The sequence below is a fragment of the Balaenoptera physalus genome (assembly GCF_965194825.1).
Source record: "Balaenoptera physalus genome assembly, chromosome: 13".
In the NCBI taxonomy this organism is placed as follows: domain Eukaryota; kingdom Metazoa; phylum Chordata; class Mammalia; order Artiodactyla; family Balaenopteridae; genus Balaenoptera; species Balaenoptera physalus.
This window is the reverse complement of record NC_138892.1, coordinates 101,354,078-101,374,393: the sequence shown is the minus strand read 5'-3', so window position 1 is coordinate 101,374,393 and position 20,316 is coordinate 101,354,078. Positions and strand designations below refer to the sequence as shown.

At 48.6% G+C, this 20,316-nt stretch overlaps 1 protein-coding gene across 2 annotated transcripts; it reads right to left on the bottom strand.

Moving 5' to 3' along the window:
* Positions 1-513: 513 nt before the first annotated feature.
* On the bottom strand, positions 514-19,217 carry FOXJ2 (forkhead box J2). Of its 2 annotated transcripts, XM_082420225.1 has the most exons (11): positions 18,739-19,217; positions 12,582-12,928; positions 10,590-10,664; positions 9,667-9,735; positions 9,344-9,484; positions 8,658-8,856; positions 6,513-6,902; positions 5,993-6,094; positions 4,984-5,193; positions 4,329-4,427; positions 514-3,285 (listed from the first exon to the last, which is right to left on the bottom strand). In XM_082420225.1, exons 2-11 carry the CDS (start codon positions 12,912-12,914, stop codon positions 3,197-3,199), a joined length of 1,707 nt encoding a protein of 568 aa, XP_082276351.1. In that variant the 5' UTR covers positions 12,915-12,928; positions 18,739-19,217; the 3' UTR covers positions 514-3,196. The 2 variants fall into 2 exon arrangements, with proteins under 2 accessions (XP_082276351.1, XP_082276350.1); XM_082420224.1 differs by lacking the exons at positions 4,984-5,193; positions 18,739-19,217.
* Positions 19,218-20,316: the final 1,099 nt, after the last annotated feature.

The window sequence follows — 20,316 nt, the reverse complement described above, 5'->3', positions numbered from 1 at the left end:
ATACCAGGGTGAATGATTCTGGCATAGTTATAAAGATTCAATAGTTCAATAGTTGACATTTCTGGACTCCTTTTGAGAGTTCTATTTACCCTGGAAATGTATTTTGAAGAAATCCCTACAATGGAATTCCCTCATTTCCAATGAAAAACTCTGGCGAGTACCTGTAAGTGTTCCCTGGAAGTCCCAGAGGGGGACCCAAGTCCCCCTCAAATTGTAGTATGTTTAATCTTCAAAATATCCCAGAATGCAAGCAAGATGGCTTAGTCCACACATCAAGCTGCAAGGGGGGACTGCCTCTCCCAACAATATTTCGCTATATTTAATAGCATTTGAAAAAAAGAATGTTAAAGGCATGCTTTTAATTCTTTTTTCCCATCTATCTTACAAAAAATGTCAGGGTCAACTAATCAAACCCAGTGAGGGGTGGTGAGGAGGGGCAATAGAAGACAAATGCTTTCACGTTTCTCTTTTCCTACCCTGGCAAAAACAAATTTGAGACCAGCGCCAGGAAGATAAAACCATAAACATTCTTTTTTTTTTTTATTAAGAAAGCATGCAAACAACAACAACTTGTGAGACCATACACCCCCCGCCCCAGCCTGCACCAATGCAAAGCATTATGGGTGGTATGAAGGACTCACCAAACCAGAAACATGGGGGTTGAAGAGAGAAAGGCAGGGATGGGTGGATCAATACCAAAGAATTGCTCCTTCCGTCCCTCTCCTCCACTTTCTCCCTTACTTCCTCTTTTAGGCAGTGAGCTCCTGCAGTTTTGCACACATCACCCAAGACAACAACAATGACAAAACTTTCACGGCCAGCAACGCTGGACCAACAAGACAAAGTAGGATTCTTTCCATTTCATGGAGGGGAGGGGAAACCGAGGCCCAAAGAGGGTCAGGTTTGTCCTGTGCCATTTAGCAAGGCTGGGTTTAGTGGAGAGGAGCTAAAATCCCAGAAGGCCTGACGGCCAATCTCCAGCCCTAGCCCCTGACTTCAGTTACTCTGCCTGCCAGAGTTCTTAATGACCCTCGTTTTTGACCCTTCTTAATGACCCAGAAGACACAGATGAAATATAAACAAGAGACATTTACATGTCTGATTTAGTCTACCCTTGCAAATCCTGTATGGATCTGGGTAGAAAAGGGGTTTAGAAAAGAGTGATGATTTGTCAAGGGGGAATCTTAGGGAGAACAGATGGGACGTTGTATGTAGGAGGCACCTTGATTGGAAGGATAAGGAAGACACGCCTCAGATAAGGACACTGGGCCAAGGCGTGTCACCACCCTCAAGAGAAATTCTCCTTTCCCCAAGAGGAAATCTTACGTCATACTTCAACCCCACTGACTGCCCTCCGACACCATGAGGGATTCACACCACTCACACCCCTACTTCTTACAAAGAACTTCAAAGAAATAAAGTGCTGTTTAGTTAACTGCCCTTTCTTGCCCCCTGACTTCAGCCTCACTGGACGTCTTCAACAAACTCTCATACAGAATCCCTTACAAAGAAAGGAAGGGGCGGATGAGGGGGAAAAGCAGGAGAGCAGAAAGCATGGGTAAATAAAAGAATATGAACACAAAGCAGAAATCACAGAGAGAGTGGCCTTGTCCATTCCGTACATTTTGTCCTGCAGCTTTGAGAAAGTGAACATTCAGCAAAATAAAAACGGAAGTAAAATTGTTCTTCCCTCTCATGACTAAAATTCAACAATTAATATCAAATATACACTAAGTACTTTGCAGCAATAAATCATGGCCACTCCTTGTTAAAGGAGGTAAGTTATCCCTGTACCTATCTCTGGGGGGTCTCCCTTGGCCCTCATGGAGCTCTTTGCTTTAGGTTACTTATTCCCCTCTACCAATTTCCCTTCACCCCTCAAAAGGCTGATTGCAAAAGCTTCAGCCCCAATGATCTGGATTCCAAGAGAAGCATTTGCCTACATAGTTAAATAACTGAAATATTCTCCACCCATGTCTATGCCAGCTCCCCTCTCCTCCCCGCACCCTCCTGCCACCAGTACTGTAGGTTTGGTTCTGCTATGATGGGTGGGAAAGAGATTCCCGTCTTGCCCTAGGACATGGTGAGACTACAAGGAATAATGGGTTACTCTCCTTTCTTGAGAATGCCAGAAAATGAGGCAAGAAAATACCATGGGTGGAAGAGGTGAGCAGACAACTAAAGGAGGACAAAATAATATTTGCTGAATGAGATAAGGGGGTGAAAGGATAATTGGTAAATGCAAATAAAAGCCACAGTTAATTTCCAGAGAAAATGATGTTTAAAAGTCAAAATGGTTCAATTGAAACCATCTCCAAAAAGCTGAACCTATGCTGAAGAGTTGTCCTCATTTCCACCAGAGAAGCAGAGTTCTGGCTAAGCCCGACTCTATCTCCTACAGAGAACAGGCCAGGAATAAGCCAATGACAGTTTATCTGACAGAGTAGCATAGACGCAATTTCTGACTGTTTTATATTCCATCACCCCTCTACGATATTCTACTCGACCCAACCCAGACCTCTTATTCCACTAGGGTTTTACTGCCACCACCATCACTCTTGTCCTTGATGGGGAATGAGATTCAGCAGAAGTAGGACTGGAGAAATAAAGGGACAAGGAAGAGCTCAGAGGACAAAATTAGCACCATTGAGTAAAACCTGCAAATTCATGGCTGCCAAGCAGTGTTTTAGATCCCTTCTACTTGATAACGTGGCTTCTCCAGTCCTGGATAGAACGGATATCCACAGAAAACAATGTGGGGCTGAAAGGTGGGACTAGCGCTGACTTTCCCAACACGAAAGGGAAATCAAAATTTGAGACCTTTCTCTGCGGCTCTCATGGCCTCACCTTCCAGCCAGATGATTTTAAATTAGCAAGAGGTGGACGTGGTCCATGGTGGAGGGACAGGAGACCGGAGACAGCATATAACCAATAATAATAATAATAATATAATAAGAATAATAATAAAAGAATTAGGAGAAAAACAAGAAGGAAGAGGAAGAATGAGGCAGAAAAGAGGGGGTTATCTTCGGCAGCATCTTGCGGTGGCTTCTCTGGCAGAGAAAGAAAAAAAAAAAAAAAAGAGGATATATATCTATATACAGGCAAGGGCGGAAGGGATGGGCTGGGGCTGTGCTTTCCCCACTGCCAGACTTCACCACCCAGCCCTGGGCTGATGGCCAGGCGCTCAGATGCACTAGGTAATCAAGTCCCAGTCGAAATCATCGGGGATCTCCTCACTGGCCCCAGGAGGTGGAACTGGCGGCCGAGGGACCATGTGGTGTGCTGTGGGGAAGAGAGAAGGAGATTAAAAGGAGAGTGGATGGGAAGCCGTTCTATCCATCTTGATGGACGGTGGTCAACCCCAAACACCACCATGGGGAGGGTCTGGGGAAACTATTGTCCTGATCAGCCCAGGGTTATTTTTGTTTCCAGACACCACTTCAGTGAGATCTCAGGAAAGACTCAGAGTAAACTAGGCCACATGGCAATGTCACAGTATGCAGCCATTAAAAATTATACTCATGGGGACTTCCCTGGCGGTTCAGTGGTTAGGACTCTGCGCTTTCACTGCCAAGGGCCCGGGTGTGATCCCTGGTCGGGGAACTAAGATCCCGCAAGCCACGATGAGTGGCCAAAAAACAACAAAAAAATTATACTTATGAAGACTATGTAATAATGACAAAAAACCATACAGAATATACTATTACATGAAATAGCAATACAGAAATTTGTATATAAATCACACGGAGAAGGAATACATGCACAAAGAGCTGAACATCTCCTCCAAAACTGAAAACACTGTGGTTAGGCAGCATGATAACAGTGATTTTTCTCAAGTGCATTTAAAGGTGAAGGATCTGTTCGTTTTGTAGTATTTATGGCAATTTAGGGTCTCCCCACCTACTCTCACCATCAGAGGTAGTTCAATCCCAGAACCCTGATACTAGAGGTCAGGAAGACAAGAAAGCAGACGTGGGCACAAAGCAGGTACATTTGCACAACATGTTCATGTCATTTGTCTGAGTGTATCTCCCACCTAGATTCCGAAGCTAGGCATAAATGTTCTACACGTCTATCTTTTGCTTATAGCCATGCTTCTACTTCCTTTCATGACTGCCGGCACGAGCTCATTTTAAAGTAAGTTGGTCTTCTTTAGTCTCCCATGACATACACCTCCCTAGCAGGTGGACCACCCTCCAGCCTTGAGAATCAGGAAGGCTCACCCCCTCCCAGCAGGTGCAGGCAAAAGAGCCAAGAATGCAGACTCGGAGCCACAGGAAAGCCAAACGGCTCGTTGGTGGTGAAACAAGCTTCCTGGCTCTTACCTGGGCGATTGTATCCTGCTGAGTCCTGGGTGGCAAGTGGGTACATTGGTGATGGACCCGGGTAGAGGTGGGGGGCTTGAGGGTGCACGTAAGAGTTCACTGCCAAAGCAAGACAAGAGTTAAGTGAGTGGGACCATCGTATTCAAGGAAGCAGAGTCAGATAGAGAGGGAGAAAAAAATACTCTTGCTCCCCTTCATCTCTTCTCCCTTCCCTACTCTGTTCTGTAGCTCCTGTGGGCATCAAGGCTTTCTGCAGAAGCTATCAGTCCTCACCACTTAGGGCACAAAGGGACCCGATACCAGTGGAGTTCAATATCACAGCTATCAGAAGGATGACAAATATAGAACCGTGATCATCGACTCTTACTTCACCAGTTTGAAGACCATATAACTGTAGAGAATCACAACTCCACCTAATCACGATCCAGGGAGGGGTTACTGAGACACAAATTTGGAACAGGGACTTCCTCTTCCCTTTTCTTCAGTAACCCTGACCTCCCAGATCAAGATCTAAAAGGAATCATATGGTCTATTTCTTTGGCATTTGGATCACTGCTCATAAGCTGATGTCTCTCAGTTCTCTTCTGCCCTTCTCGTCCCCCTTCCTTTTCATCATCCAGTCTCCACCTCCTTGGCAGCTTGCTTTGTGCGGTACCTTGGTTCATGGCTGGCTCCTGTTTGCCACTAGTGAGGGCACAGGAATCAGCAATGCGGGCGGGGGCGGGTGGCCGGTGGGAGCCCCCCTGGGGGGGCACGTGACCAGTCTGAGTGAGGAAGTGGTTGAGGGAGTCACACAGATTGGCAATGTGATGCTGGTCCAGGCTCCAGTTCTTCTGCTCTGCCTGCCGCAGACTCTCCATCAGCTCTGCAAACAGAGCAGCAAGAAAGGCTAGCCTTGCAGAGGCCCCAGTGCCCCTAGCGGTTCTATGCCCAACTCACTGCTCCAACTACATGGCCAATCAACACCGCTGATTATATGCGCTACCAATAATTGACATCTGTTAGAGTCCTACATTTTCAAACTCTCATTCTATTTCTTCCTTACTAAATTCTTTTCTTTCTAAAAAAATTTTTTTAACATCTTTATTGGAGTATAATTGCTTTACAATGGTGTGTTAGTTGCTGCTGTATAACAAAGTGAATCAGCTATACATATACATATGTCCCCATATCTCTTCCCTCTTGCGTCTCCCTCCCACCCTCCCTATCCCACCCCTCTAGGTGGTCACAAAGCACAGCTCCGTGCTATGCGGCTGCTTCCCACTAGCTATCTATTTTACATTTGGTTCCTTAGTAAATTCTTGTTATAATTTCCATCTTTCTGATGAATAGAAGTTTCAAGTGACTGAGTGAATTAGCTGCGGTCACACTGTCAGTAAATGGTGACAAAACTACAAAATAGTGGTCCAGGGTGCTGAATTCCTGACAGCCTCGTTCTCCTGAAGATAAAGCTCAGTGGAATAAACCACCGTCATATTTTGAGTTAAGGCAAAAATTAATTAAAACTAACTTGAAGAGGGCATCAATATTATCCACCTTGTGTAACATGAAATCCTCCATCCTCAAGCTTCACTTAACCATCCCCTCCTGGTTCCGGCTTCCACTGGGTTTTTCCACGTCCCTATATCCCTCTTCCCTCCAGGCACCATCCTTTGATCACTGACCTGAGAACTGTGACTGCTCAATGCTGGACCAGTTGAGCCGGTTCACCATCTTGAAGCTTTCCTTTAAGGAGTCAATATTGGAGCACCAGTCAGGAGGAAAGGCTGTAAAGAGGAGGGGGACGTGGTAATGAGACAGAGTGAGGGGTAAGACAGCCACCAACTGACAGCAGATTGACTACTGAATGCAAGATTCTTGCGTCTACGTAGGTTATCAGCTGCATGACCAAGATAATTTTGGACTCTCCCTCCCTGGAGATTTAGGACAAACAAAGCTATCAATGCTTTAATTACAGACAGCCAAGCTCATGGGCAGAAGAATATGGAAAATAATCCCGATTTATCCAAGAATTCTCTAATATAGAGCTCTAAGCAGCAACCTCCGCGGCTCAGACGAGCTCTCACGGGAGAGAGGCTACAAGACCCACTGTGAACTTCCTAACCAGTCGCACCTCCTGCCAGAGTCAGAACAGGGGGCTCAACCCGCAGTCCTCTAGGGTGTCCCTGCACCCTCCCTACTCACCAAAGCCAGTGCTGTTGATGGCAGCCTGGCCTTGTGCCTGTTGCTGCTGCGGCGGCGGCGGCGGCTGGGCAGGGTGGGTGGGGGGATGGTGCTGATGAGGGTGGTAGCCGCCGTGCTGCAGCGGGGGTGGGTGCATGGCCATCACAGGGGGCGGCCCGTAGCCCTCGGCCCCCGCTTGCTTCCCCCCTGGTGGGGCACAACCATCTGGGCTTGGGGTGTGCAGGGGGGGCGCACCGCCCACAGCGGAGGGGCCCTGGGCGGGTGCCTGCTGCGGCTGCGGCTGCGGCTGCGGCTGCGGAGGCGGCGGCTGGGGCGGTGGCGGCGGCGGCGGCTGCTGGTACATGTAGTAGTTGTTAGAGGGCGGCAGGTCCCCCAGGAGAGACGAAAAGCCTGCGGGGAGGGGCGGAGGGGGGGTGGGGAAGCGGGTACGTGAGTGGGGCAACGCATCGCTCAGGACGTCCACTGGGTGGAGACGGGACGTTCTGGGACAGCAGGGTCCCCTGGGCCCCCTTCCTCCCCCCGGCAGGGTTAACCGACAGACGGAGGCCCTCGACAGCACCGACAACCGCTGAAATTTTAGCCAAAAGGTCAGCATGCACCTTTTCATGCTATTTTTCAAGGATCTGGGATGTAGTCCTGGAATCACAGTTTCAAAAGACATCGGACATCAGGTAAAGTTCCAAAAGCAAATTATAAGTAAAACAAAGCCATGGGCCTCTGTTCTCTCCTTTCCCTTATTGTCCTACAGGCTTCTGCCTCCTTGTAGTCAGTACGAAAAACGGAGTCCGGGTGCGCAGTAGAGTGGGGACGGATGAATTTCTCAAACAGATGGGGCACGGAAGAGCTCGAAATGGAGACCCAGGCTTTCAGCCGTGATTAAACTTAAGTGAACTCTCTGCTGTCCTCGCTCCATCTAATTTTTCCCTTTGTTTCTGGGAGCCCTCCAAGCTCCCTACTTCCAATCAACCAAGTCACCTGAGTTGGACTCATTTCTCAAGCAAATGCTGCAATCTAGCAACACAACTCTAGATAGGAATCCCCTGGGATATAAAAGACAATTAATGACAATTAATACAATTTTCCCCAAAGTGACTCCTAACCGCTTTTTATCATTCCACTCATCTCCGGTCGCCTATCCAAGGCCACTGGACAGAACAAGATCTGATGATTCACCTAAAGTCCTGACTTCATCCCTACCTCTAAATTCTTTTTAAAAATTTAGGGGAATTCCCTGGTGGTCCAACGGTAGGACTCCGTGCTTCCACTGCAGGGGGCATGGGTTCAAACCCTGGTCGGGGAATTAAGATCCCGCAAGCCGTGTGGTGCGGCAAAAAAAAAAAAGTAAAAATAAAATAAAAAATAAAAACTTAAGAAACAGGAATCACAGAGCACTGAACCAGACAATCTCTCAAAAAGTCTCCCAATAACGACTTCAAATCATTCTCATATGTTAATTCGGGAAATTTGAGTATGGATGAGATATAAACTTATATTAAGGAAGCATTATTTACTGTGTTAGGAGTCATCATGGCAATGCATAACTAAAAGAAAAGTCTTTATCATTAAGGAGGCATACTGAACCAGTATTTGCAGGTAGAATGATGTGCATTAAATTCCTCCGTTTAAAAGAAAAGCTGGGTGGTAAACAAAACAAGCTTAACATATCGGTAACTGGTAAAGTTGGGCAATGAAAATATGAGGGTTTATTATACTATTTTCTCTATTTTCGCATCTGTTTGAAATTGTTCCTAATAAAAATTAACATAAATACGCTAAAAAATAAATTCTTCTCACAGTGAAACGCAGGGATCCTTAGGAAAAGGAAACTACTGCTGTCCCCTAGTGGCCATCCTCAGAATGACTTGCTGGCAGCCATAAAATCACGGCCCTTAGTTCTAATAGATGGGGGATTCCTCCAACTCACTTACTGAAACTAATGACCTAGCCCGCCTCGTGAAACAGCTGTCCTTCAGAACTAAGCCAGAAGAGCTCTGACTCCAAGCAGTTTTGGCTCATGACATGCTTTCCCTGACCAGTGATCAACCTCTCCTTGTGTTACAAGTAAGAAAGAGGGAAAGAAGAGAATGTCCCCATCTGTTCAAAAACCCAAGGACGTCTCTGCTCCCCTCCCCACTCCAGACTCACCGTGCTGAGAGGAGGAAGAGGACTTCTCCAGCATGGATTTGTAGAGGTTGCGGAAGGACCAGCTTAGATCCTGAAAATTGATCTCTGAGTAGGAGAATTTGAAGTCATGGGTGGTGTTGTACAGGGGAGGGGGACCCTCGGTGCTCTCTCGGCCTGGAGCCCCTGCTGCCACGGCTCCGCCATCCACAGACCCTGTGCCCTGCAGAAAGAGGTAAGAAAGACTCGATCCGTGTCCTACGTGAGGGACCAATACAACCCTTTAGTGGACACCAAGTTCTCCTGCCTGTCCTCTTCATCCTCTCCCACCTTTTCAATGAATGAGCATCATTTTCTCCTTTTCTCATTCATTCCTATCTTGATGTAGCTTCTTGCCCTTTTCCTGTGCTACATCCATAGTCATCTTTCCTTTCTCATAACCTTTTTGGCTCTCTTTCTTGTCTTCTCACCACTTTTTTTCTGATCTTTCTTAAAATTTTGTTGTCTCTCTCTCTCTCTCTCCATCTCTCTCTCAGCTTCCCTCTTTCCCTTTCTCCTTTCCCAGTTTATCTGCCTACTACAGCACAGATACTCAACACATAATTTTGAACCAACAGATATATGAATCTATTCTACCACCCACCCACCCACCCATCCATCCATCCATCCATCCATCCATCCCTATATCCCCTGCCACCTCCACCTCCTACCTGGCTGTAGCTGGCGATAGATGTGGGGCTCTGGAGTGGCATCTGAGGATTCCCCTCGGGAGGCAGTGAGGCTTCTCCACTCCCTGGAACGCCTCCCCGTGGGCTCTTGCTTGCCTCCTGTTCTGGTGAGTCCTGGGATAGCTGAGGGTTGTGAAAGAAGAGAAATCTATAAGCAGATGCTAAACATCCTCCCAAGACCAATGGTTCCACACCTGCTGGTATTTGACCTTGGCCCCAAATTTAGGAAATGACTGAAGAAGCAGGCAAAGATGTGGAAGGAGCAGCTGGCCCATAAATGGCATCTCATTGAGGTGGAGACTTACATCATCATCTGGAGGGTGTCTTCTCTTCCGGGAGATGTCAGGGCAGGTATCGATTGTCCAATAAGAGCCCTAGAAGGAGAACCCATCCCCATAAAGAAAAAAAAAAATCATTATATACGGAAATTCCCACCTTTGGAAAAGTAGACATTTGAAGGGATTTTCACATAAAATAAGAGTTATATTTTTAAAAATGACTGGATTGTAATTCAACTGTACTTCAATTTAAAAAAATAAATAAAAAATAAAAAATAAAAATAAATAAATAAATAAATAAATAACATTAACATTAAAGAAGATCATCTATCTGGAACCTTAAAAAAAAAAAAAAGAAATGAAAAAGGACTGGAAATTCACATAGAATCCTGAGGGTACCAGCTATTTTTGAGGAATAAATTTGTCCTAACAGCTCACTGAGGCCTCGATCATACTAGAGGGACAGAACACAGCATCTAGTTCAAAGAGCTGGAAATGTCCAGACCAACCCTTCCCTTCCATGTGATCTGAGGCAAAACTCTCTTGGACTTCAGCATCCACAGCTGTCAAACAAAGAGGATGATCCATCCCGTCTCTCTTTTGAAGGTAAAAAATCATGGGATTTTTATATAGAAAAACTCCTACAAAGGTTATTAAGCCCACCTTTTACATCTAGAAAGAGCACCATGCACAAAAAAGGGGGCATCAAAGTCCATTTTTTAAATAAATATTTCTTTTAAAAAAAATTTCAGTCTTCCTTAGTCATTCACTCTCATGGGGACCCACTTGCTTGATAACCAAGCTCTTCCTTTGAGGAAAAAAATAAAGCTGCTTCTCTAATTAACATGATTTCCTCTTCTGGGTAATTAAAACAGCCATAGGACTCTAAGCTGTCAACTACTTCTCGCTCCTTCCTGCTCCTCCCTTCACCGCTTACAGCAGAATCTCACCTTCCCAGGGTCATCCCGAGGTCTGGGCACCTTCCGGAAACACTTGTTGAGAGAAAGGTTGTGCCGAATTGAATTCTGGGGAAGCAGAGAAGCAAGTTAGATTTGAGCATTGTGCAAAGCAGAAAATTTTCCAGTAGTGCACAGACGGACACAAAGGGATATAACACACACTAAAGTTCAAGTATCAGGGTAAACAAAGCACCTCTTAACTATACTTATGGAGGAAATTACCTATCAGATAGCAAGAGCAATGAGATAAGAAAAAGGAAGCAATTAAATTGATGAGAGGTAATGGCTGTAAATTTGACTACCAGGTGCTTCTAGAAAGCTGATTATATAGTTTTTCAATCTTTCCACCCAACTAATAACAGGTATATAAATGCCTCAAAATCACATCTGCCCAAACCTAAGTGTCCATCAATAGATGAATGGATAAAGATGTGGAGTGTGTGCATACACACACACACACACACACACACACACACACAACAGAATACTACTCAGCCATCATAAAGAATGAAATTTTGCATCTGCAGCAACATGGATGGACTTGGAGAGCATTATGCTTAGTGGAATAAGTCAGACAGAGAAAGACAAATACTGTACGATATCGCTAACGTGTGGAATCTGAAAAATACAACAAACTAGGGAATATAACAATAAAGAAGCAAAGTTACAGATATAGAGAACAAACTAGTGGTTATTAGTGAGGAGAGGGGAGTAGGGGCAATATAGGAATAGGGGAGAAAGAGGTACAAACTATTGTGTATAAAATAAGCTGCAAGGATATATTGTACAATATGGGAAATATAGCCAATATTTCATAATAACTATAAATGGAGTATAACCTTTAAAAATTGTGAGTCACTATATTGTACACCTATAACTTACATAATATTGTATAGCAACTATACTTCAATTAAAAAAAATCACATCTGCCCAGTCCCTTAACTCATTCTATCAGTATTGAAAGAACAATGTTTTAAAACTGATGATGTGGGAATTCCCCGGCGGTCCAGTGGTTAGGACTCGAGCTTTCACTGCCAAGGGCGTGGGTTTGATCCCTACTCGGGGAACTAAGATCACACAAGTCGAGTGGTGTGGCCAAGGAAAAAAAAAAGCAGAAACTGATGATGTAAATGATAACAAAATATAAATTATGAGTGAAACAAGGCACAGTTCGCCTTTGTCTTCTCAACAGCCCATGGAATGGTCACATTTGGAGGAAAGAAATATTGTTGCTACATGTCTTGGGTGAGGTGGCTGGAGGCTGTGGCAGCTAGCAGGAACATATTTCTAAAGGAAAAACTAAATGCTTTCAACGGTCTCCAGCTCGTCATCTGGTCTGTATGTCAGCCGGTGATTTACAGAGTGACAGACCTACATTAAATCCCCATTCCTACTCAACAATTGGCAAGCGAGTGATTGCTCCAAAGGACTGAGAACATCAGTCTTCCTTCTTTGCTTGGAAGGGGAGGCCCCTTTTTCCTTTATCTCCAGCCAAACAACTTATCCTCTCCTTCCTTGCATGGTGGATGAGCTGCTGGGGAAGAACCTAATTATATTATTCTTTTTCTTCGTACACAATTTTTTAAAAGATGACGACTATGTGGAATGAAGCTCTGCAAACCTGATGAGATGCTACCTCTAGGTAGGATGGAGCAATGCCACACTTTGCACGTGACTTCAACAGAGTAGAGTGGCAATAAATATCTGTGAAATGAACCAGAGGATAAGAGGGTCTGATAAGCGTCAGCATCCTGTTGCCCCCATAACTATACTTAGTGGCTCGGTATCACAGGAGTTTCCCCAATACACCTTATGGAAGTTGTTCAACTCTGGAAAAAAAGTAACGGATGGGAGATTTGAGATTTTTAAGTTCACACATCTGAGACGCTCAGAGTGAACTGGACCAGGTTATAGGAAGAAATAAAAGTAGAGGAAAAGGTTGTCAAGGCTAAGAATCATCTCAGGGTATAGAAGCCGTCCCACCTTCCAACCAATGCCAGCATTCTTGTAATAGGGGAAGTTATCACAGATCCAGCGGTAAATCTCACTGAGGGTCATCTTCTTGGCTGGAGAAGAGTTGATGGCATAGGTGATGAGGGTGGCGTAGCTGTATCGGGGTTTGCCATCCTGGTGGACGGCTGCCTCATCTTTGCTCAGGGTGGCGTTAGGATCTGTGGGTGAGCCTGGTGGACATTTGCGGCTGCCGCCTGGAGGCCCAGCCTGGGAGGCACTCCCAAGCTTCTCAATGGTAGCCCGGAGGGTCAGCTGGGGGAGCCAGTCTATGGAGGTGAGGCTACTCTCTAGGTCAGAAGCCATGGTACTTCTGGGTTCTGCAGAGAAGAGGAAAAAGAGGAAAACAGAATAGACAAATATTACCTGTGGTTACTGGTGGCAAGTAATACACAAATCCTAGGGCTTTAAGGAAAGGAGAGGTTCTTCCCACTCTAATTCCTGTAGAAGACTCCTCTCCTGGGATAGCCCTCGACCAGGTGTTACCAGAACCCCCAAATGGATATGTCACCAATTACCTACCAGGTGATAGACTGGTACTTATTCTACATCTGCACGTGGAACATGGCCAAGAGGCCTCTCCCTTCGCACAGGACTAAAAAGGAGATCAAACCACCCACCAAACTGAGCTATTCCCTCAATTCTTCTCACTTAAAGCCCTATAACATAATTTTTTTAAACTATGTAGAAATAAATTTTAAAAATAAAATAAATAGCAGGTAAAATCAGCCAAAGTCTATTCTCCAATTACGTGCTGTTTGTTATATTTACATTCAACATCCACAGATAGATAGCACGGGTGAATGTGTAAAGAAAAACAACCAGAGTAAACACAAGTATACACTGATGAAGCACACACCAACACTTTTAAAGATGTTTCATGTTAGTTCCTTTTTATCCCACATACGCGTGCACATGAGGCATATTACATACTTCCCAACTTAAGTTACATGTGACAACCAGCCAAGCACAGATGCAAGACAGACACATCAACAGTGGCTCACGACCAGAGATCACAATGAGATACACGGCATAACGTTACCCATAGGGCACAAAGTCACACACACAGCGAACGGAGCCCGAACACAGCTGCCCTGGCACCTTTAAAGCTCCCCCTGGTGAGCTCCCGCCCACAGACACCGACACCAGGAAGAAGTCACTGGCAAGGCCCTCCCACCTCTCGGCCTGCCCTGCTGCACTGAGCCAGGGAGACACCCAGCTGCGCGCTCACCGGTAACAATCAGATCGCCGGGCTAAAAATAACCACTCTGGGGCTAAGGGCTAGCTCCCCTTCTCCCGCCCTCCTCCTCTCTCCTTCCTTCCCGGCCTGGCACGCACGCTCGCTGCACCTCCATGCAAACTCCTGACGTTGCCAACCCGCCTACGCCTGCTGTCTGCACGCCCTGCTGCCACCCACGCAGCCTGGGCGCTCTTGCAGGCGGAGAGGTGCAGCTAGAGTGACGTCTCGGTGGGGGAAGGTGAAGAACGGTGGGTGAGATCTGCATCGCAGAATCTGGAAAGGCTGGCAGGAACCACTTGGTAGCCATTTGGCTCTCCCCTGGGGTCGATGCCAGCCACCCCCCAAGCGCTTGCTGCCTGACCGGCTCGTGCCTGCACAGCCGGCCAGATTCCAGCTAGGATTTCTTCCTCGGACCCCTGCTGAGGGTCCATCGAGGCGTCGCTCTAGAGGAGCCAAGGCTAACATGCCTCAGAATCCTGGACAGAAAACCTATTCCGTATATAACCTCTAAATCCACACCCAGATAATACGCACCAGCGTTACATACAACTACACACACATCCAACACACTTTGTAGTTAGAAGCTCAATCGCAGATATGCCTGCCTACCCCAGTCTCCGCCTCCAACACATCTTTCTTTCAGGCTATTGGCTCACTCTTCTAGTTAGTGACTCTTCTCCCCTGGAGACATTCTCCAAAGGGTCAGCATTCTCACTCATCTCCCAATTCCCCAAGTTCCCCACCCACGCAGTCTCTGCAAGCACGCGCATGTCCCCTGCCCTGCGCTCCTCACCAGCAACACGCCCACTCCCGAAGGCTCAAGGAAACACCTTAGCGCCTCGGGGGCTTGGGCAGCATGAGACCCAACCGCAACCCAAGAACTGCTTGACTGGAGAAAAAACTTTAAAGGCCCTGTTCAGAAACAGCACCACGATGGGGTTTCCCCTTTATCCTTAGCTCCTCTCCCCACCACTCTCCTTCCCATCCCACCACCACCATCTTGCCCCAAAACCATGGAAACTTGGAAACTAATAGGGACATTTAAGCATTCCAGGAAGCCTCAGCCCTCCTAGCACTTTACTGCGTCAAAGCAGCACAGCTTCTGGGGTAAAGCAGGGTGCGAAGCGCAGCCACCTGGTCCTGGAGCTGGGTTGTCCCAGCTGAACGGGAACATGGCAACGAGCGGGTTCACGACGACCAGGCTTCTCCTGGGTCTGTAAGGAAGTTTTACCCTATTCCCTACTGTCTCCTGCTAAAGATCCTTGGGAAGTCTCACCTTAAGTACACAGAAGGCTTCAGGGAACATTTCATTTGAAACTCTCCAGACATTGGACAGGGAGGGACATGAGAGTACAATCAAAGGGGTTTACAGAACCCATTTGGCAGTGCCAATCACTGTGAATCCCGGAAAGCGAAGCACCCTTGGCCTTTTGCTACTTGTTCTATGCCCTTCCCTAGCACTTCCCCAGTACCAGGTTAGGACACTGAGGTTAAATTTAACCTTTCTCCAGCACCCTCCCAGCCAGCCCTCCAGATACCGGCCCAGCACTCAAAATACCTTCCGATAGACGCTTGCAGCACAAGATCCTTCGGATCTTTCAGCACCGTTCTTCCTAAACCCATCCCACTTCCTCACCCCCATCACTTCCCCATTCTTGAAGGGCAGCCCAGTGTGTGGAACCTCAGAGAGTGAGGTTCCTTGATTCTATTCCGAACCTTGACATTAACTCACTAAATGTCCCTAACCGCCCCTTGCTCCCTGAAGTCTTCCTGCCTCAGTTTCCCCCTTTCAATAAAAGGGATGCAGTCATAAACACTGTCCAAGCTTCATTCCTGGAGGGACGTGAAGGAAGCTTAAAGAGCCAGTGGCTGCCACACATTCCACACTCCCCAAAATAATGGCACCAGGCTAATGTTCAGGGCTATTATTAGAAAGGCACACAAAAGGTACTTCCATTTCTCAGTCCAACCAACCTAGTTACCCAGACCTCTCTCTCCAGGTGGGCCTCGTGCCACTGGGCTGGGGCAGAACCTGAGTCAGGCTACATTCTTCTCTGCGAGCTGGAAGACTGAAAGGAAATACCCATAGAAACTGGGAAAGGCAGCCAAAGGGCAGGCTCCATCACATCCACGGAACGTCTAATGAACACTACACTACTGGGAGAAAGGCAGAGAAGAACAGAAAGACATTCTATGGGTGGGGTGGGGGGAGGACTGATCCTGGGTGAGACATGTAAGACCCAAAAAAATAGGCACAGTTTTCTTCCCATTTTCTCTGAAAGGTCAGTAATTGTTCTCTGTACGGTGCCAAGGTCAGACATTAAGGAATGATAACTTCCTGCTCTGTACATAACGCAGAAACTAATAGAGCAGTGGCTAAGTCTGCCACATTACCGATTACCAGCCAGGCTGCCTGGGTTTCAATCCTGGCTTCACTACCTACTGGCTGTGCAACCTCAGGCAAGTTACTTAACCTCTCTGTGTTGTAGTTTCTTCATTGGAAAACAGAGGTGATAACCGTACCTACATAGGGTTGTTGGGAGGATTACCTTGAGTTAAAATTTGTAAAGCACTAGTGTTATGTAAGTATAGCAATTACCATTTTTGAATGAGAGAAAAAGGAGAATATTAGAAATTGAAAATTAGAAAATGGACAGACCATACAGGTAAGCCTGGAAGTAGCAAACTTGCAGTGGTTTACACCTGCACTGAGTTCTCAATAGTTTTCAGGATGTCAGAATCTCAAACTTTTCCTTTGGGGGGAGTGTGGCCCCAGGACTGACCAATGCCAGGACTAGTAAACTCCCCAGGATGAAGAAATGGGGGAATATCACCCCTTATTTTTCAGGGGGAACTAGGTCTAGTCATAAGACATGATCTGGAAAATAGCACTCTCTAAGCATAGCTACTCCAACTCAATAGCCATATGTTTCTAACTGATTCCACGGAGGCAAGGAGAACTAGGGAAACTCAGTCCCAGCAGGGCCAGTTACACTGTGTGGCAGTGAGACACCTGCAGGTGTTGTGGTCCAGCTCACTCTGAGCCATTCAACAAGGAGCATTCCAGCATCTGGTAAAGTACTTTGTGAGAAATAGTCTGCTGTTCCACAGAGCTGGCTCTTTTCAAAACATGGGGGAGGGAGTTCTAGAGTTAAGAGCTAAGGATCCTCATGCTTTTTAGACCAGAAACATCAGAAATGAAGCTCTCTGATCAGTCCTAGAAGAAGTGGTCCTAGCCTGAGACTGGGCTGCCCTGCTGCGTGGGATGGCTCTCAGGCAGCCATCCATGAGCGCTCCCACTGGACAGCGCAGGCCAAGCCTTTCCTCCCAGCTGGGCATTCTCACCAGCACCCTCTCCACGTTCCTGCACAGGGGCACCTGCTCTTAGAGGCCTACCAGAAATGCACAGTTCTAGGTAACTGGAGGCTAAGTCTGAAAAGCACACGTGTACCTGTCCCCGCACCTTGCACGGATGTGGATAGAGCCACATCCACCTGAAGTAAGAAACAGACGCACATCATTCTACAGCACAGCCATACAAACCTGAATTAGAGCCCTGTCTCACTGACCATGACTAACAGGTAACTTCCAGGACCCGGTGGATGTACTTAGAGACTCAGACAGTCCACCCAGGGCCCAGACAGAGAAAGGAGGAAACATAAAAACCCAAATAAGATGAAGCCTCCCACTTGGACTCTCTGTGGGGTCCTAATGCCCCTTACAGGAGACGAGGTATTTCCTAAAGGTGAGGCAGGAAAGCAGGCATCCAGGTACAGATCCCAGGTTGAAAGGCAGAGCGCTACTAAACCCACAGCCCAGGCTCAGCCAGAAGGAGTTCCTAGCACCTTTTTCTTGCCTTTTCTGAACAGTCTGGGCTTTGATGATTCCTGCTATTATCTTATGAAAGAAAACTTACATACAAGGTTCCAGAGACCCAGAATTGAACAAGAAACAGGAAGGCAGAGGGTGAGACTATTAGGTGCTTTTCTGAAAGGAAACTCCTTGGGGGGGGTCAAATCTCCCTGGCAGTCAACTGATTTCGATGGAAGACTGGAAGGAGGCTGGGCAGCAACCCTCCTCTCCTCCCCTCCAGGATCTGCTTTTTCCTGGGGAACTGTCAGCAAGACAGGAGCGGTGTAGGGCACTGGGGCAGTGGTACCCAGCCAACACTAGGGAAGAACTTCAACCCAGGAGCTGGCATTCCCCCGCACCCTTTCTTCTTGCCTCGGGACATGGGATCCCCATTTTCCCTGTGGACTTTGTGCTTCTGGCCAGGAATGCAGATGTCATGAGAGGAGGCCTCTTGGTGCTGGAGGCAGGGTGAGTGGAGACAGACTGGTTTTCTTGTCAAGGGAGCAGTAATCACAGTGGGCTGCAGAGAACAGCTCTGGTGGACATTAAGTGACCTAGGGTTACAGGTAAGAAAATGTAATACCAACAGAAGCCCCAGACAAGGCCAGGCCACCAAATGCCACCACGACTTTAGTGGGAGCCCACTCTCTGCATGAAAAGGCCCAAGGATGGAGGGTGGCATGGGAGTCTGGCTGGGATGTGGCTTGCCATCATTATTACACTGTGTGGATGGAGTGCTAAAGATGCAGGTGTGTTCTGATATCCCTTTTGCCCTCAGCATGAAAACATACACTTCCCTAGGGACCTCAAATGAATCCCATCCCTTTAGTCCCCCAACACTAAGAAACCCATTTCTCAGAGCCTCTGCAGCAAGATGAGGGCTTGAATCCAGTAGCTTCAGAACACATTTCCCAGAAGGTTCTCGAGTTGTTACTCTACCTTCCCCAGTAATGAAACCCAGGAGTCACCATCTCAGCCCCCTACACCCACTAGTGCCTAAAGATGACAGAGAGAAGATGAAAGAAAGAAAGCACTGACCTGTCTCCAAGTCCCCCCCAGCAGAGGGAGAGGACCACTTGGTACTGGAGTTTGGGGTTGGAGGGACTCCCCTCTTCAGAGGCAGATGAAGAGTCTCATCCTCAGTGGCTCTTCCTGTACTTGGCTGAGCCTCCCAAGCTGGGGAGGGGAACTGGGTCCCCCGATGAGGAGGAGCGGGGGGAGGGGGAGGAGAAGGAGGTCCCACCTGGGGAAGGTGGCACAGTCCCCACACTCGGCCGGTGACCCTGGGGACGAGGGGAGGAGCCTCTCCCAACCGGGAGTTGTCTCCTCCCCCTTGGGGGAGTCCCCCTCCCCCCCAAACTGAATCTGTCGGGAGTGGAGGCCTCTTTCTGTCCGCTGGAGATCTGAGCGGAGGGGCTCTGCCCTGTTCCACTGTCTAGGTCCAAGGAAGTCGGGGGGAGTTCCTCCCCTCTCCTGAAAGGCTGAGAGCCGAGTCCTCTTCTTTCCCTGGAGTGTCCTCTCCCCTGTGGACGGGATGGAGGGTGTCTACTCCACAGGCATATCCCCCTTCCTTTATGCCTCAAAAGTCCAGAACTGAGGAGAGTGGGTTTGGAGGAGTGGAGGCTCGCCGGGGCGGTCTCACTCGCTGCCTTTGGTAAGGGTCACCCCTCTCTACTTCGGGAGCTCCATCCCCGGGCCGGTACGGGGATCTTCCTCGCCTCTAGGAAGAAGAGACTCGTCCCCTAGCGAGGTCTCTTCTTGCCCTCGCCCGAACGCGAAGGGTCATCTCTCCGGCCGGGGGAGAGGTGGCTCCCGTCCCCGCTCCCGCCTCCGCTCCTGGGGCTGCCCCCGAGGGTGGGGTTCTCGTACTCCCCGCTCTCCCGGAGCTGGCCTGGGCAGCTGGGGCCGGGAGGCCGCGGCTCCCGACGCCCGTCACTGCTGCTACGGCGGCCGCGCCTCCTCTCTGGTCCCGTCCCGTCCGCTCCGCTCCCGCCGGCGCGTGGCGCTCCCCGCGCCGCCACAGCTCGGGCTCCGGCCAGTCCGGGCTCCCGGGGAACCAGGAGGCGGACGGACGGTGTCAAGGCTCGGTCGGGGCTCGGGCTCCGCTCTGCTCCGCTGCAGGCCCCGGCTCCTCCCCGGCCTCCGCGCCGCGCTCGGCGCTCCTCCCCCGCCCCCGCCCGCCGGGCCGCCGCCGCCGCCGCCTCCCCGCGCGGGTTAAGGAGGAGCGGGCGGAGCCGAACCGCGGGCCGCGCCGCCGGGGATGAGCTGCGCCGGAGGAGCCGCGCCACCGACCCCGCGCTCCCTGGGGACACGCCGCGCGCCTCCCGCGGCCCCGGGGACGCACGCCGCGCTCGCTCCCCTCCGGCCGCCACCCCGCCACTTGGCCCCGTGCAGCTTGCCATCCACCCGCGATGACACCCCCCTGCTGTCTGTCGGAAGAGTCCCTGTTTCGCGCCGCAGGAACTGTCAATTTCAGTTCAACGCTAGTTCTGCCACATTGACCTTTTTTCATTGTCTTCTGTACGCAGATGAACATCGGTTTTCTCAGGAATGTCTTTGATGGGCTTCTTTTTCCCCTGGGATAGCTTTTAAAGGGGTATGGGGTTGGGCCGAAGT